We start from the raw sequence: 18376 nt of genomic DNA on the forward strand, positions 1-18376 counted from the left end.
GTGGGCCTTCCCATAGGGATTCATTTGGGCCTCTGTACCTGGGACAGGATTTCAGAATAGGAATGGTATTTTGTACACAATTTGGCAGATTCTCCTTTCACAGGCCTTGCTTACAGGAGCATTTTTCAACTCTCCCACCTTTGCATTATTACTGCTGCAGTAGCAATAATGGAAGCGCTAATGTAGGCAGGCTGCCAACTGCCTTTGGCATTTTAACCACTGAGTCATGTTGATCTGCTCTGATTAGGGTTAAATGACACAGTGATCAAAATACCAGTGGTCTACAATAGTGCTGCCACCTTTGCTACTGCTGGTGGAGCTGCAGTGGTGACTGGGCAAGAGAGGGAAATTTGAAGAGGAATGCTAGTGTAAACATAAACATACTGATGTGCATCTGGATTAACCCCATTACAGTCAGTGGAGTTACTCTGGATTTACACTGGTGAAGCTGACAGCAGAATCTTGTCATGTCTGTTTCTCTTTCTCCCTCTGATCCTGTCTACACTACAAAAATAACCCTGGTTATACACATTTGTGCCCAAAACATGTTATAACATGTTGGGTAATTTTGCCTCTGTGGATAGGTTGCAGCCATGTTAAAGAACCATGGTAGCAACTAGGTACGACTGGAGTGAAAACATGACTCCCTGGGGCCTGGTCTACATACAGATTTTGTTCTGATAAAAACTATTTTTGTCAGGGCTGTAGTTTTCTATTGAAATAGCCAGACTGGTACAGCCCCTCATGTGAACAGTTATACCAGTATAAAGTGTGTTAAGTCAGTATAGTTTATTCCTCTTCCCACACTAATCAACAGGGGTGTAAGCACTTCTATACTGGTAAAACTGCATCCACGCTTGGGGATTTTAGTGCTTTAACTATGCCATTTTATGGCTTTTTCTGTCCACACAGTCATGGAAAAGGCATGTTTGACAACATTCTAATCTTGCTGTCTGTGGTCATGTGTAATCTCTCTCTCTCTCAATCTGGTTTTGTCGAGATAGCTAGATCCCTGGGGCAGGGACCATCTTTTGTTCTGTGTTTGCACCAGGCCTAGCATAATAGGGTCTTTAGTCCATGACCGGGACTCATAGGTACCATGGTATATGGAAATAACAAATAATAATAATAACAACTCAAGGTAGCTCTCACTATAAAATCCTAGTGGAGACAGGGCCCATGTAGTTGTTAATTTGATGCCGCTGGTCAAGGCCAACATTATACCCCCACCTGGAGTTGACCTTCATTAGCTACATCAAGTACCAAACTACATCCTCTCTCTCTCTGTGTTTTGTTTTCTCGTATCTTTCTGTCTCTCCCCAGTCACCCACCTAAATATTGTAAACAAAAGCAGGTAAATCTCCTTCTTCCTTCAGTCCCAGACGACATCCACCTGCTGATTCCATTCCACAGTCCTTGGGCTTTACCATCCTCCCTGCCTCCATTCAGATGGAGAGCAGGTGAGAACCAAGGAAGCCCCAGGCTCTAGCACTTGCTAATCACCCATGAATGCCGAGGTGGGAGCCAGCCCCAGGGGAAGGGACAATGAGGGTGAGGGCTGGACAATATGGGGAACCCTACTCCAGCCCAGCAGGTGCTGGGTTTGAAAGCAGAGCCCCCCAAAATCAGACAACAGCCTCAGCAGGGATGAGCTCAGAAAGAACGGGAAGGGGAATATATGTGTCTGTTGAGGTTTCCAGCACCAGAGTGGCACAGAAGGGACAGACTGACTCACCCAAAAAGCATGGGCTAAGTACATGGGTTTGGCTTCTGTGCTGTGCTGAGCATACATGGGTACAACATCACCTGCAGACTCCGTGTCCATTTATGCCCACTACAACAGGAGCCAAAACCATTCACTTAGCACATGCTCTTCATTCGTTCTTTTCTGATCTGCATCAGCCCCTACAGGGTAAATAAGATGCGCCTGGATCAGTGCTTGAATGTAGAGATGTAGGGAAAATGTGGGTGCTGCAGAATACAGTGTGGATGGCTCCTTAGGGAGCAGGTTCCCCCTGAATCACTACTGAGAGCAATACCTTGCTTCAGAGAGTATGAGGGTTACTCAGTAGGGGGCCCTCTTCCCCCTGAACAACCACTAGCCCGAATGCCCCAGTGTAGACATAGGGTTCATTGTACCGTCTTTTGAATGAGATATGAAATGGAGGCTCTGGCTACTCTAGGTCTTGGGAAACTGCCTGCTACTTTTCACAAGAGTAGGAACGTCCTGGTATTTCAACAGGATATAAGTATAAACTATTCTTTATCATCTGCCCGTAATTGTTTGTCTAGTGTTTCTGTGTGCTCTTAAACCACTACAGAGAGGGCAGTGGTGAGCGAATGATCTTGATCCCAGTGTGTACAGCACCTTGGGATCCTTCAGGATGTAAGTCAGGAGAGAAATGTGCCATATGGTTATCTGTGTAACAAGTCAGCTACTTGACTTGCCTAATTAAACCTCTTCTTTTCCTAGCACTTCTGGGGAGAGACATTGGAGGTTGTGGAGGGCTGGGGGATACCTTCCTTGCACACACAGCAATCCAGCAGTGACTTAAATATAACTTTTTTTGGCTGAAGGTTTGCTACAGCTGTTAGTTGTGCAGATGATATTCCCACTGGGAGACCGCTAAGAAGCTGAGGGCAATACTCAGACTGGGCAATGGAGGGCAATGTACCTCCAAGAGAATACACTCCTGTTTAATTCTACATGCCTAGCAGGAGCTCCAGGCTGTCTCCTCCCTCTGGTTTTATTCAATGCTGGAGGGTTTGTGCAGAGCTGCTGGTGGCCACGTGCTTGGGGTAGGAGCTCCCCAGACAAGGGAAAACCTGTCTCCCGCCTGGTCTGGCCTGGAGGGGTCCATACTCTTCGTTCATCCGAATGCAGAACCTGAACGGCTTCAGAGAAAACTCTTCTCCTGGCTTCTGTGTAAGGAGGTCCATGAAGGTTTCGCTGCCTCCTCCCTTTCCCCTGCTTCCCATTGTTGAATAAAGACCATGTACTATGGGGGGATGGGCGGGAGGACTATATTTAAAGGGCCTCAGTGGAGCATGTCTGGGGTATATTGGGCAGTACTTCCAGCAGCTCAGCATGCCTAACATCATGGAAGTGGGCTGGGAAATGGATCGTGTCCTAGGTTTAAGGGGAATCCCTCCAGAGCTTTGTCTACGCTAGGAAATTTAGGACCTATAATTGCCCATTGGTGCAGCTCCACTCATGCTGCTAGTGGTGAAAGCCGTGGTACATTATACTCCACACCTGAACATAGCCATTGTATGAACAACATACACTCATATCTCGATGTCTGTACTTTGACCGGTTAACCTTTTACCCCCAATCGGGGAGATTGCAGATCATGTATTCCTTACGCCACCCGATCCTAACCCGAACTTCGCACCCCTTGATAATCTGTACCTTATTCCCTGATAACCAGAAACTTCTATGCTTGAACTCTGTACCGTACCGTTTTCTTTTTATTTTAATATCGTCTTAATACAATTATTAAATCTGCAATTCTGATGGAGCTGCACTGGTGCCAGAGAGAAGGTGGGGGACATTCAGGACATTCTCAGTGTAGCCAAGGCCCTCAAGGTCACTTCTTGCCCCTCTGCCCACGGCTAGTGGAGGATTGTTGCCTACACTTTATTCCGCAAGGCTTTGTCCAGTCCTAGTTCCAAATAATGCTGTTTCCACGCCTTCCCGTGGGATGGCTATTCCACAAGCTAATCAATCCTGCCATTAGGACATGGCTCCTGATAGGAATATGTGGAATTAAAACACTTTGTCAGTGTGTGTGTCAGGAACCGGTGGTAATGAAAGAACAGACCCCTCAAACTCTTGACCTTGTGGTTTGTTCGTTAGCCTTCCTGCCCACATATTTTCACACTCTACTTTTCTGCCCAGGGAAGCAGTACATGCCAGTGACTGTTTTGGCCTGAGTCTGCATCTCCACTGTTAACAAAGGGCTACAATTATCCTGCAGTTCTCAGGTGATCAGGAGCCTGAGATGTTAATTGGAGGGGAGAGCTTTGTCCTTTCTCTGACCTGCTTCCCCAAGGAGTCCAGCGAAAGGAAAATGAGATTATAATACGAATGACAGGCTAATTTTTGTTATTCTTTCAAGACTGCCTTCCATCCACAATCACTGCTGCTCAGGTTGTGATGTTCTAGCCAGACAGGGGGAGGTGGCTCAAGCACTGGAATGCTGGGGAGCGTTGCGTTAGCACTGGGTACAGTTATGTGTGGGGAGCCCAGGGCTGGAATAACAGGGGGGCTGCAGGGCAGGACTGAGGGGCACTGGCAGAGCGGTGTGGGGAGCCCAGGGCTGGAATAACAGGGGGGCTGCAGGGCAGGACTGAGGGGCACTGGCAGAGCGGTGTGGGGAGCCCAGGGCTGGAATAACAGGGGGGCTGCAGGGCAGGACTGAGGGGCACTGGCAGAGCGGTGTGGGGAGCCCAGCACTGGAATAGCAGGGGGGCTGCAGGGCAGGACTGAGGGGCACTGGCAGAGCGGTGTGGGGAGCCCAGGGCTGGAATAACAGGGGGGCTGCAGGGCAGGACTGAGGGGCACTGGCAGAGCGGTGTGGGGAGCCCAGGGCTGGAATAACAGGGGGGCTGCAGGGCAGGACTGAGGGGCACTGGCAGAGCTGTGTGGGGAGCCCAGCACTGGAATAGCAGGGGGGCTGCAGGGCAGGACTGAGGGGCACTGGCAGAGCGGTGTGGGGAGCCCAGGGCTGGAATAACAGGGGGGCTGCAGGGCAGGACTGAGGGGCACTGGCAGAGCGGTGTGGGGAGCCCAGGGCTGGAATAACAGGGGGGCTGCAGGGCAGGACTGAGGGGCACTGGCAGAGCTGTGTGGGGAGCCCAGCACTGGAATAGCAGGGGGGCTGCAGGGCAGGACTGAGGGGCACTGGCAGAGCGGTGTGGGGAGCCCAGGACTGGAATAATGGTGGGGTCGTGCTTCAGAGTAGGACTGAGATGTTTTTCTAAATTAAAATTAAGAGCGTTCCATCTTTATTGTTTGGTTGGCTCTCCACAGCCTATGAGAGGCATGTTTCAGAGTAACAGCCGTGTTAGTCTGTATTCGCAAAAAGAACAGGAGGACTTGTGGCACCTTAGAGACTAACCAATTTATTTGAGCATGAGCTTTCGTGAGCTACAGTTGCATCCGATGAAGTGAGCTGTAGCTCACGAAAGCTCATGCTCAAATAAATTGGTTAGTCTCTAAGGTGCCACAAGTACTCCTGTTCTTTTTATGAGAGGCATGGTTTGTCTTTCCAGATGTATTTGATTTGATTTTACATCATTTTATGCCCCACCTTGTAGCATGTTTTTATGCTCCCACAGAAGCACACTAGGTGAATGCATCAACCCTATGTTGAGAGGAGCCCACTCCTTACTCAGGCCAAACTCCCATTTTAAGACTCGGCAGGCAGGCCAGGCTATGACTGGTTTGAATTCCCCAACACCCAAGCTGTAACATTCTTTGTCCCAGGGGGGCTCAGCATAAGGTTGCAAATTTTGGTTGGAGGTATTCCTGGAGCTTTCTTCACACGACATAATCTTCAATTAAAGATTAATCTTTCGTTCCTGGAGACTCCAGGACAATCCTGGAGGGTTGGCAACCCTAGCTCAGCAAGGTGGGGTATTTCTGCCTTTGAAAAGATCAAAACAAAATCAAAGAAACGACTTCTGTTCTGACTGATAGGGCCCAATTCACAGTCCAGGTAAAGTCCTGTGGGCCACAACAGTTGTAGCTCATAGCTGTGTTCTACAGTAGTGTAGAAAAGGGCCATTTTTTGTCTAAGATACATGTTAGAAAAATAAAACTCTGTGTAACAGACAACTGCTTGCTGAGCTGCGTATGGTCCCGCTATGCTGCAAAGCCTCTATTGCAAGATGGTATCCTCTGCCTGAGAAAACACCATTCTGTCTTTGTTCATGGGCACACTACAATTTAGTCAGGAGAAACATGCTTGGTTAAAAGTTCTATTGTAGCTAAGACTTAACCAGGTCCCCACAGGGGGACTGTCTCCATTACAAAAGTGTGTGGTATTTGAACACCATTGGGAGCACCTGAGTTCGCTGACATGGTCAACAACATATCAGCTAGTCATGGGTAAAACCTGGGCTGACACAGTGTTGAACATGATTTGCCCTGGCCTACACTGACTGCAAAGTCATGATCAGCATCATGTCAGCTAATTTGAATGCTCCCAGTCACATTCAGATAGGGGAGGAGGACTTCCTCACCTAGACAAGCTCACCGAGCTAAAGCCTCGGACACTCAAGGTGTGTGGATACTGAAGCAGAGTTAGATCCTGTTTACACAGCTCCTAACTCATGGCTGAGGTATATTTGTAATGTACACAGGCCCCTGACTCGGACATACTTGTAGCATAGACAAGCCTTTCTATAATGGTGTGAATCAGAGCTGCAGAGCTAATTAATTGTGTGCATGAATAGGAGAGGGTCCAGTCCAGATGTGAATTTTGCAGCTTGAGCCAATCTGTAGTAATGGACCTGGGGCCCAAACAATGGTTGTCCCAAAAACATCATGCTCGAGAAATAAAAATGTATGGAAGATGCGTTTTGAAAGGGAGGCCAGATAGACTGAAATGGATTTCCAAGGCTGGAGGGAGGGATTTCCACTAGAGTTGGGTGATTTTGTCATGCAAATAGTTTTTTCACAGAAAAATGCAGATTTAGGGCAACTGAAACTATTTGTGGATTCAGGTAGATGTCAGTAAATAGCTTTTGTTTAAAAAAAAAAAAACAACAGCCAAAGAACTTTTTTTGGGGGGGGGCGGGGGTCCTAAACAGCTCATTTCAGCATTTCCAACATGACATGTTTTGACTTTTCATTTCAGAAATACCTTTTGTTTCGGTGTTTCCCTACATTTTATTTAAAAACCATTAACAACATTTTTTAAAAACCCTGAAAATGAAAAACAAAACAAAACCCTTTCATTTCAGGTCAACCAAAACATTTCAGCCAATTAAAAAAAACATTATTTCAGTTTGATCTGAAACAAACTTTTTTTTCCAAATTTTTAGATTCAGTCACCAAACCAAAAAATCAGTTATTCACCCAGTGCTAATTTCCACATGCCAGGGCCTACCATAGCCAAGATGGAATTCCTTACTGGGGAACCTCAAACAGTGGGTGATGGTGAGTGGTCTGCACTTGAATGTAACAGTTGCACAGCGGCTTCTGTGTAGACATTATCTACCCAGAGATGAGGGTTCTCCCATCGCTGTAGTTAATCCACCGCCCTGAGAGGCGACCCCCCACCTCCTGGCTTTTAGGTAGCATGTGTGGTTTCTTTTCAAGCCAATGGGTATAACTGAAGGTGGCATGTCAATGACCCATCACCCCCTGGCTCTGCCACTGCTCAAAACCTGGCTCAGTTTCTGCTCCTGGCAGAGGCAGGCACTACCCTCGCTGACAACAATGGCAGTGGGAGCTGTTTGCCCCCAGGCTGAATTTAGCCCTCTGTCTCTTTTCTAAAATCTCTTTAGAAAACACCTCCTTCCCCTTTGTCTCTGCCACACTGGGAGGCCTGCTCATGAAAAGCAATGTGCAGAGCTAGGTATTAATATTATTATAGTATTAAAATTAACATTCTGAGTGGTGCATTTTGCAAAGCCAAATGTGCATGTGAATGTAACAATATGGACCCATATGTCTAATTTGTATTGACAGAATAGATCAGTTTTGCCAATTAAAATAACAATGACAATAAATAATATTTTTCTTTGTTTATTAATTAAACTCTTAGGTCCCAGTCCCAAAGGCACAAGTTTCAATTTGACACCAGAATTTCGTGGCACTGCCCATATACATAAAGTTAAGCCTGTGTATACTTCTTTGCAGGGCCTTATTTTTGATGCCGGGGATACACTTATAATAGTAATACCCAGCTCTACCATAGGGTATTTCATCAGTAAATCTCAAAGCAGGTCAGCATCATTGGCCCAGATCCATTGATTTCAATACCTTTGTGGATCTGGGCCATTATTCCCATTTGACAGCAGGGGAAACTGAGGCACAGAGTGGGGCTGTGACTTATGCAACGTTGGCATTATTAATTGCCATTACTATTTTATTATACTTTAAAATGATAACAGAGCACAATGGCAGTATTTATTATTTAAAGCAATGGCAAATATGTGAAAATAAATATAGGAAGGGTGATATGACTCTGTTGCACTACCCAGTGTTTGTGCTGGAGTTGTGGGAGTCAATTGGAGTTTTGCCACTGTCATTAAAGAAAGGAAGATCATTTAAGGAAGATTTATTTCAATTAGGAATGTGAAGAATGCCTGATGAGGAATTGACCCTACTGACCCGGCACGGGGGAGGGGAACGAGGCAGCCAAGATTTGTGCTGTGTCTTTATTTCATGCATCCCTTGAGCCTGATTAGGTTTCCCCTGGGTTCCTAGTTCACTGCCTGACCGCCCAGGGTTTTCCTTTAACAATCTAATTTGGGAACAAAATCCCAATGAATTAAGAGTGGACTGTTGCTGCGGCCAGCGCACCACAGCGGGAGCTTATTTAAGGCTTGTGAACTCTCTCCCAGCCACGGCGACATACCTAATGCACTTCGCACCTAGGTCTGGGAGGCAGCTTCTGCCAGTTGGGGTGGGGGATTCGAACACACCTCCCAGGTGCCTTGGTTTGCAAGTGAATGGGCTGCGGATCTAGGCTGGCTCAACTCCACAATAAGTTTGCGCCGGTAGTTTCGCTGGGGAGGGGTGTGTGTTTGTCTGGTGCCAGAAGGGATTCCCTCCCTCCTACCTTTGAATTCTTTTAGGAGGGGGTGTCTGGTGCCTGCTGTGTCTCATTCCCCCTTCCTTTGACTGATTTCATAGGAGGTGTCTAGGAGGGGGGGAAGCTATTGCCTCTTTCTCTGGATTATTTTGCAGGGAGAAGGGGCATGGGAACAATTTCACCAAGCAAAGGCATTTGAGACTTGATCCTGAACCACTGAAGTCAAAGCCATTTTTGCAAAGTTTGTTGACTTCAGTGAAAAGACAAGGAGGACTCGTGGCACCTTAGAGACTAACCAATTTATTTGAGCGTAAGCGTTCCTGAGCTACAGCTCACTTCATCGGATGAACTTCAGTGGTTCAGGATCAGGCAGCTCAGGCTTGTGGTTCTGCAGTAACTTTATTTTGTCCTGCACATGTTCTTCAGGTGTGCCTTCTAAACTAGCCAGTCTTCAGATCCATCCTGCAGGCTTCCTCTCCCTACCCCCACGAGTGAATGTGCTGCAGAGAAACTCCTCAATCCTCCTTCCCCCCCCCCTCAGATTTGTAGATTTTTTTTTTTAATCCACTGATTGAAGAAGAGGAATGATCTCCCCAGTGTTTGTTTTTCATTTATTTTTTTTTAAGGAAAATGTAATAGCAACTTTGCCTTCTTCCCACTCCAAAATAAAATAAGGATTCTTAACCTTTAAAGCTAAGGCCCCCAAATTAAGATTTAGTTAATGCTTTTATACATGAATACAATTTTGTTTGTGCTTCAAAGATGTTTGGAAATGTATTTTTAAGTGGATTTTTTTTTTTTTTGCACTAGGGTTGGGGGGAAGAAAGAAGGGGGAGGAGAGAACATAAGATTTTTTTTTAAGAGCGAAAATTAGGGAAAAGGTTTGAAAAATGAGGGGAAACAGTCTGCCAAAAGATATGAAAAGTAGTAAGAAGTGCAAGGTGGATCTACACAGGTTGCCTCCCTCTAAATCCAATCCTAGGAATGTTGATAATACCAACAAGTACAACAAATGAGCAAATCTGCTCTGCTTTGAACTCACCTCCCCCCAATTCATATATTTAGATAACAGGTAGAGAGGAAAAAACCTCTAAGATATTATTGCATTAATTTGCAAGGGGGCTGAGTGCTTAACTGTTTGCAATTATAGATCTGTTTTTAAATCTGCAGTTTTCTGTTTTTAAATCTGCAGTAGGGACATACATGAGGAAAGCATGCCCCAAGGGGAAACTCTGGGTCTGAGTTAACTGCATTGGGAAAAGAGGGGGCTGTATGCACTAGCAGGGGATGCCTCCCCAGGCTTCCAAAATGTATACTCAAAAAGGACCTGATCCTGACCCTGAAGTCAAGAGGGGGAGGTACCATTGACTTATTAGTGGAAATAATGCAAGGCCTACTACCCATTGCTAAAGTGAGAAGGAAATTATGTAGTTACCCTTCCTTGAATAGTAACATATTTCCACTACTGCATAAGAGGTGCCTACAATTTGGCTATCCTTCTGCCAATCTGAGCAAGCCTGTTGCTGAGTGTTGGCCATTTAGTGCTGAGTGTTGGCCACTTGTCTACCTCACCTTTATTTAATAATACATTACACATCAGAGGAAAGGGAATCAATAATTGTTTATCTCATTAATTATCTGTCTTAGTTATCCATCCATGTAACTCATCTGCTGTTGATATAATATTGTGAACATACCTAGGTATGTATACATACAGCTCTGTATCTCTAGCAATGGATCATAGATCTCTGAATCATAGCGACCATACCCCTTACAGCTCAGACACACCGGGGGAGAACAGACTTTTGGGTATCCCTTTTTACAATTAAATTTTGCAAATGGTGTTTGTAAACTATCCAAATTGAGCTCTCATTTTTTTCACTCCCCCCCATCCCCCTCGCCCTTCTATCCTCTCCTCCTCCTCCTCCACCCAATCCATAGCCACTCCCCTCCAATCAACTTACTTTTAACATGACAATGGCCTTGAAAATTCTCTCTAATCAAGGCAAAGTTAGGAAGGACATAAATCTACCCCCACGCTATAGGCATCTGTTTGTATGTTTGTCTGATAGAGTCTGCCCCTGTCCATCTCCACCTTGTCTTTTCTGAGATTAGGGTTTTATTTTGGGGTAAGGTCCCCCAAACACAAACATCCATGAGTGCCCACTTGGCAATGCCCCCCTACCAGCCTTACCCAGCCGGGGTAGGAACTGGAATAAAGTATGGAGACTACTACTGGAACTGCCCAGGGGAGATGGACAATGTCCCCCACAAAGAGGCAGCAGATGCTGATGTCCCGGTCCCAGAGCCAGAGGAGAAGACCCTCCCTAACCCAGGTAGGCCAACTTTGGAATGACTGAAGGAAACTCCAGGAGAAGTGGTTGTTGTTATTATTATTATCAGTCTTGCTGCCTGAAATGACTCAACGAGGGGCGGGTGTGGGAGAGCTCATCTCGACAGCTGTCCTCTAGCTTCACAGCCAAGTGACCTCCCCCTCTCCCCCAAAAGACGCTGCTGCCTTGGGGGTTTTTTTTAAGGGAGGAAGAGGGAGTCCTAAACGCTGTCTGATCTGGGGGAAGAGCTGAGAGGGCATTTCATGGGGGCTTAAGCACCCACCCATGGGTGCAGTAAGCAGTCCTGTCCGGCAGCAAGTTGGTGTGGGAGGGCGGACGCCCCCCGGAACGGACCCAGAGCAGAACTAGAAGGAGGCTGGTCGCCAGAGCCCTTTGGGCACGTGGTGGGAAGGCTCTGGCTAAGGGCCTGATCCTGCCCTCCTGGACGCTAAGGCCATCGCTGCCTTCATGGGGGGAAGCGAGACACGTCTAAAAATCCGAGTTAGCGGGGTTGCGGGAGGCCTGGGGTGTGAAGGGCTGGGAGGGAGCCGCTTTCCCATGGGGGTCTGGCCCGGGATGGGAAACCAGCTCCCGGGGCCCTCCATTTGCAGCACGGGCGGCCCTGCTGGGACCAAATCCAGCCATGCAAAGCGGGGGCGCGGTGACCCCCGCCTGTGGCTCACCAGGCGCGAGAGCCCCGTGGGGGAAGCAGGGAGAAGTAGCAATAACCCCCCCCCCCCGCCCCCAAGGTGGGGAGACGGGGGTCGAGGTCTCCGGACGCGGGGAAGGCGCCAGGGCACCGCGGGTGACCCAGACCCGGGGGAGGCTCGAGCCATTGTCCTGGCTCCGCTTCCGGACCAAATCAGGCCTTGCTCCCTTGCTGGGAGGGGGCAAAAGGGCCCGAGCAGGGGTGCGATCTCTGCACAGGGCTCGGCTGCCAAGGCTTGGGGGGGACGGGACAGGTAGCTCCGCGGGGGAGGCGCGGACGAGTCTGTGCCTGGCTCCTGTGGATTCCCGAGGCGCATGCAGACGCCCGGGGCGCCTCCGGATCCCCCCCCCGCGGACAACACCGGGGAGAAAAGAGCGAATTCAGGGTGTCCCCAGCCCCCAGGGAAACAATTGGCCACCCGGGAATCGCTGTGTACGGCGCCTTCTCCACGGCTGGCCTGCGTCTTGCTTCCCTGGCCTCATCCCTGGCGGTACTGCCGAGGGCACGTTCTTCCCCTGCCCGGCTCCGGCTCCAGCCCCCGCCTTTACTTCTCGTGTGAATGCCTAGCGGCTGGCGGCGTGTTTAATCCTAGAGCCCGCAGTGCCGGGACCCCCCGCCAGGTGTCAGCAGAGAGGGCGTCGGTTTTCCTGGCTCCTTCGCTCCCCGGTCGCTGCTGTTTGCGCGGTGTGTGGACACAGCTCGGCTGAGCCCCCCCCGTTAAGTCGTGTGCCCCTTTGCCGTTAAATGCAGTCGGCCTGTTTCCCGAGCAGTGAGATCGGGCACCGTCCAGCAGCAAATCGTTATCCCTTAGGGATTAACTTCTCCTCCTGCTCTCCCTTCATGGGCCACTTTCCTCTCTCCCTCCCTAGAGCTCTCTCCAGCGTCCTCCAGCTCGGGCGCACGCATGCGGTACACCCCGGACTCGGCCACCAGCCCCAACACGGAGCCCCCATCCCCGCACCCTGCGATCCGGATGGGTGGGGTGGAAAGCGGGGGAGGGGTGAAGAAGGCCAAGAGCCGCACGGCCTTCTCCCAGGAGCAGCTGCAAACCCTGCACCAGCGATTCCAGAGCCAGAAATACCTCAGCCCCCAGCAGATCCGGGAGCTGGGCTCAGCCCTGGGGCTCACATACAAGCAGGTGAACACTGAGATCTGGTTCTGTAGAGTGTTGGCATCCCAATGGCTGGGCTGCATCCCTGGGTTGAGGCGGTCTTCCAAACACGGTCGGTTTTTCAGTGGGAGATCTCCAAGGCAAGGTCAGATTCCTCACTGTCTCGCCTCTTCTGTTGTAATTTACATCTGTGCAAGGAGGCTGTGAAATGCTACCAGTGTCAGAATTCACCTCCTGCTCACCTGGGATTATTCATCCACTTTGCACAGGTGTTCAAGACTAAACAAGGGGCAGGCAATGAAGAGTCCGGTCCCTCTTGTTCTATAGGTAATATTCACTGTGCTCTTGGAGTCACTGCTGACCCCTTTGCCCCAGCATGAAGGCAGGGGGTGCTGTCAGCAGAGAAAGATATGGGCGATTTGGGTGTACTCTCTACTTGAGTCAGTACTGACACTAGTAGTATAGTATACAGACTAACACGGCTGCTACTCTGAAACCTAGTAGTATAGTGTCATCCTGCGGGGTGCTGTGTTGCAGAAAGTGGTGTGGGTGACTCTGATTTAGGACTGACCCATCTTTCATACAAAAATGCAGGTTCTGACTGTGATCATGAAAGATTCTGTGGTAATTTGCAGTAGAGGTGGCTGTCCCAGTGACTGTAATTATATTTTGCCTCCCTAACTGCTCCCATTTTCAGCTGGATAGAGTGGTGGTCTTCACTTCATAAATTATTGTTTATAATTGCTCTGGCCTGCCATGTTCCAGCCCAGAGGTGGCTGCATTTCAATGCTGGGTGAAGCAATCCCTTTATGTATTGTCTAAAAAATATTTTGTGAGCTCTGTCTAAAAGGGGATTTTTATGCCCTATCTCCTACCCCCATCACCTCTAGGTAAAAACATGGTTTCAAAACCAACGAATGAAGTTTAAACGATGTCAGAAGGAAACTCAGTGGATGGAAAAAGGGACATGCCTATCCCAAGTAAGAAGAGGTTTCATTATGGGCAGTTACCAAGGGGAGCTATAATATCTGTCTAATGTGTACGTGTTTGCTATCCAGTTAATATGGGATGCTCATGGGCTTAGTAACCAGCCCTTGCTCAGTGTTTCCAGTACAGCATTCATTCATTCTCTGTTTATTGTATCATGTAATTTAAGCTTACATTGGGGATTGAATGGATCTGGGGGAAGGAGAGCAGGACTTTCTGCTCTAGGATCTCAGGTCGGGGGATTGGCTGGATCAGAGAATGGCATATGGACACCAGTTGCAATCCAGTGAATCCAGGAGGAGCAGGGGATCATAGAATATCAGGGTTGGAAGGGACCTCAGGAGGTCATCTAGTCCAACCCCCTGCTCAAAGCAGGACCAATCCCCAATTTTTGCCCCATATCCCTAAATGGCCCCCTCAAGGATTGAACTTACGATTCTGGGTTTAGCAGACCAAAGCTCAAAGCTCAAACCACTGAGCTATCCCCTCTAGGATATTGTTACTCCTATTGTGGTAGCGCATAGATCCTAGGGCCCCATTGTGCACTGGCGATATATGTAACAAAAAGGTAGTCCCTTCCCCAAAAGTTTATAGTCTCCTGGTTTGTGCTGCTGGAGCCTCAGTACTGTTTGTTTGCACCCGTGTATTGAACCGCCTTCTCTCTCTCTCTCTCTCTCTCTCTCTCTCTCAATGGATTTCATCAGGCAGGTTACCTGGATTTGAACCCCAGTTATCACCAGGGTTGTCCAGTTAGTGCCAGCAGGAACATCCAGACTGTGACCAATGTGCATCAGAGCTATGGTAGCAGCCAGACCTATGGGAGTGGCCAGAGCCTGTACCCCTTCGTGGCTATCGAGGAGGAGGGGTTCTTTGGGAAAGCTGGGGGAGCCTGCAGCACCCAGCAGGCAATGGGCTTCTTCAGCCAGCAAAAGATGAACTTTTATCATGGCTTCCCGGCGAACATGGATTATGCCAGCATGGAGACAGAAGATGGCTACCACTTCCAGAATGCCTCTGTCAATGCAACGTCCTTCCCGGGCACAGCTGGGTGCCAGCAGTACCAGCCAGTATGGCACCCTCAAGGGACGCAAAGCAACTATAACTCTTAGGCCTATCCTTTTCCTTTCCCCCTCCCACTCTTCCTTCAGTTTCTCTTATCTGGCCTCTCAGTTCTTTAGGGCCCTGATCCTGACTCCTGAAATGTGTGGAGTCCCCCAGCTCCCACTGACTCCAGTGGAGGGGCTTGGCACCTTGCAGGATGGTTGGGGTCTCTCTCTCCTTCTCTTCTTTAAGAGGCACCTGTCTGTGTCTGACTCAAGAGGTGTGCTGCATGGCTCTGAAGTTGGCTTTCCTCATATTGACCCTGGCTGGCTCCAGGAAGAGGCTCTGTATGTGCATGGAAAGCCATGTTCATGCAGGGAAGTTTGTGAATGTTGGAATTGGAGATGATAGAGTCTGCACCAGTGAGTCCTTTCCCTACCCTAGTGTCCCCAGTACAGCAGTATCCCCTCTGTAGACCCTTTCCCAGGCTTGGTCCAGTCCATGTTTGAAATTAACTGATTTCAAATACAACACAGAATACAAAGTGTACAGTGCTCACTTTATAATATTACTTTTAATTGCAAATATTTGCACTGTAAAAAAATAAACAAAACCCAAGCATGGGGTTTTCCCTGGGTAAGATTCTTCTACCCTTCAGCAGACCCCTCATTGTTAGAAAATGTTCCTGATTATGCAACCTGAAATTCCTTTCCCCCCCCCCACCCCCTTTTGTGTGTTCCCTCCCTCCACCAGCCAACCTCCATAACATTTGAACATCTAATACATCCTTCAACAGGGAACACTCTCCAGCCCTGACCAGGGGCTAGATTTGGTCATCTAATCTTTAAAAAAATCTCAGATTTACTATGATTGTAAATAACTGCAATCCCTTTTTAATTAGGACCTGAATATCTACTAAACAGTGACAAGAGACTGCCCAGTCCTCAGTTGGTGCAAAGCAGCATAGCTTCATCGACATCACCATTTGCACCAGCTAAGCATCTGGACCACCACAGGGGTGAATGGAATTCAGATTCTAATTTCAATTCATTGTGTAATTAAGAGAAAGAGAGAAAGGAGATTGAGAAAGGGGAGGGATAGAAAAATGGAGAAAGTATAATGTAAGCAAATGTGGTGGATTAGGTTAATATCCTAATCCAAGAAAATTACCTGTAGTGTTTACAAAGTGGCTAACTGTGTCAGTCTGTTTAGGGTGTGCCCAAATTTCATTCTAACTGCTCTCCCTCCACATCTCCCCTGCTCTACTCTGCTGGCAGGCTCCCAGCCCGACATGACCCTGGCTATGGCATTGCAAGTCATCAGCACTGTGAGAGCAACTGATGTCCTCAGGTATCCATCTGATTCTCTTATAGTAGTAATAATAATATCTATACATGAAGGATCCCATAGCACTTCACAAATTACAACTACAGCACCCCTGGAATGAGGCCACTCTGCGGTGGAGGGTGGCAGCCAGGCAAAAATATTCTAGTTATTTCAAACCTGATGCTTAGATCACTTAACCTAGAAATTAGAGATGGTGGATGAGACCATTAGATCCTATCTATCCCATTCTCCCAGGGCCAGTGCAGGATTGCTCCCTACTGTTTCTTCTCCAATTCTAGTTTTAAGTGACTCTGTTAATGGGGCTTCCCTCACTTTCCTTGGGGAGACATTGCCACAGGCTAATTAGATTACTTATCTATTTCTGTATTTAAAGTGGGAGGCTGTCAGCTTCTCCTGGACTCAATGTTTAAGCTTTGTGGGGAGGAGGGGGAAAGTGAGAGGTGGGAATTATAAAAACCAAACCCCAACTTGCTATAAATACAATTGTTTTAATAAATATCTTTTACATTTCAATAAAAACAGGTTTTAAAAAACTAAATTGTCCCCTGCAGTGCTGTGGAACTTAAGGTCATGCGCAACTTGCGGCTTGTGAAACTGACGCAAAAAAGGAAGTGAAATGGACTAGTTCCACTGTCCCAAGCCAAGTGCAAAAAAGTAAACAAACGACATCAGTGGTGAAAAATGAATGACATGTTAAAGATTTGTTTTGTTTGAATAGCAGGTGGTGTTGGTAGTAGTTTTTGTTGTTAATGTATGATTTTTATCTCAATGCTATCTTAACATCTGCACAAGGGCATTGTCCTACTTACATTTTTAATGCAAGGCAGATAATTGTTTGCTATCATGGATTGCTGGGTATATTTTTTTTCTTTTTTTTTATATGTTTTAAAAAAAGACTTTTTACTTGCAATGCAATTTAACTGGTGTTTTGTTACGCTGCGTCTGTTTTATCATTTTTTTGTTTCTACCTAACGTTTTTATAAACTCGTGTTTTACATTTGAATGGAAAAATAAACTGGATTTATTTTAATGGGGTGTCAATTCAGTGATGTAATAACTTCACTTTCATCCCAAAGGATGAAAAGAGCTTTATGGTGACAACTTCACCTACAGAGATGAGGAAAAAGCATTGAGTCTTGCCAACCCCAAGAGTTTAAATATCATGAGTTGGGGCTCCCAAAATCATGAGAATTTTCAAAAACCGTAAATGTTTGGGTGCTTTTTCTTTGCTGGCTTCCGAGCCTTTAGGTTGAATTCACTTCCTGTTTTCCAGCTTTTCTCTGCAACCATGAGGGCTAGAAACAAAACAAAGCTGGGTAATCTCTTGATACAAGAATGTTATGTTAATGGGACAAACAAAAATCAGATAAGAACATAACATCTTTCAGGAAGGTTGCAAAGTCACACTACTTTATTTCTTAAAATCCAGACTTTTAACACACACAACCCAAAAAACAGACAAAGCAGCCCGTTCCCCAAAACGGGCATCATTCACCCCACCTTACTGTTGACTGTCTGCAGGGTGCCGCTGAAAGTCCCAGCTCCTTCCTTACAGAAGCCCCTTGCCTGCAAGCAGAACCAGGAAACCCTTTTTACAAATCAGTTATCGTTCTGAATATACCACAAAGAACTGGGAATAGTGCCCATTATTCACTTCAAGGTGAACATGCTGATGCATTACATGTGCTCCCCTGCTTTCCCATCTCCCCCTGTGCTCTGCTCCCCAGTTCAGACGTGCACTGTGGTGGTATGAGCGGGGAGGTTCTGTGCTTTCAGTCTCTCTGGTTTCTCTCCTCTGGCTCAACTTCAGCCCTGCAGCATTACAGGAATTGTCCTGCTTGCTCTGTACTATCATTGTCTCTCTTCACCTGGATGTCTGCAGACGCAGAGGCCTTGTAGCTAGACTGTAAAGTGGGCTCTAGAAGTGGAATGTAGAATCAGTTGCTTGGCAACCTTCAAAAGAACTGCAATTTGTGTTTTCATTTCCCTAAGCAAATTGAATGCTGGTCCATTAAGGTACCAGATAGGTGACAACCCAGGAGAACTGAAATCCTGTTCCTCCTCAGATACAATACGA

General features: G+C 47.4%; 1 protein-coding gene across 1 annotated transcript; it reads left to right on the top strand.

Moving 5' to 3' along the window:
* The first annotated feature begins 10926 nt into the window (after positions 1-10926).
* Positions 10927-15099, top strand: LOC140905883 (homeobox protein NANOG-like). Its single transcript, XM_073329378.1, has 4 exons — positions 10927-11107; positions 12683-12951; positions 13815-13904; positions 14616-15099. The coding sequence occupies exons 1-4, from the start codon at positions 10927-10929 to the stop codon at positions 15018-15020; spliced, it is 945 nt and encodes a 314-aa protein (XP_073185479.1). The 3' UTR covers positions 15021-15099.
* The last annotated feature ends 3277 nt before the right edge of the window (positions 15100-18376 follow it).

The sequence above is a fragment of the Lepidochelys kempii genome, chromosome 1 (genome assembly GCF_965140265.1).
Source record: "Lepidochelys kempii isolate rLepKem1 chromosome 1, rLepKem1.hap2, whole genome shotgun sequence".
In the NCBI taxonomy this organism is placed as follows: domain Eukaryota; kingdom Metazoa; phylum Chordata; order Testudines; family Cheloniidae; genus Lepidochelys; species Lepidochelys kempii.

Bases quoted from the DNA above. Each gene is read 5' to 3' on its own strand.
- LOC140905883 (XM_073329378.1), top strand. From the start codon at position 10,927: ATGAGTGCCCACTTGGCAATGCCCCCCTACCAGCCTTACCCAGCCGGG. The intron at 12,952-13,814 runs GTGAACACTGAG...CATCACCTCTAG, and splicing joins TGGGGCTCACATACAAGCAG to GTAAAAACATGGTTTCAAAA. The intron at 13,905-14,615 runs GTAAGAAGAGGT...GGATTTCATCAG, and splicing joins AAGGGACATGCCTATCCCAA to GCAGGTTACCTGGATTTGAA.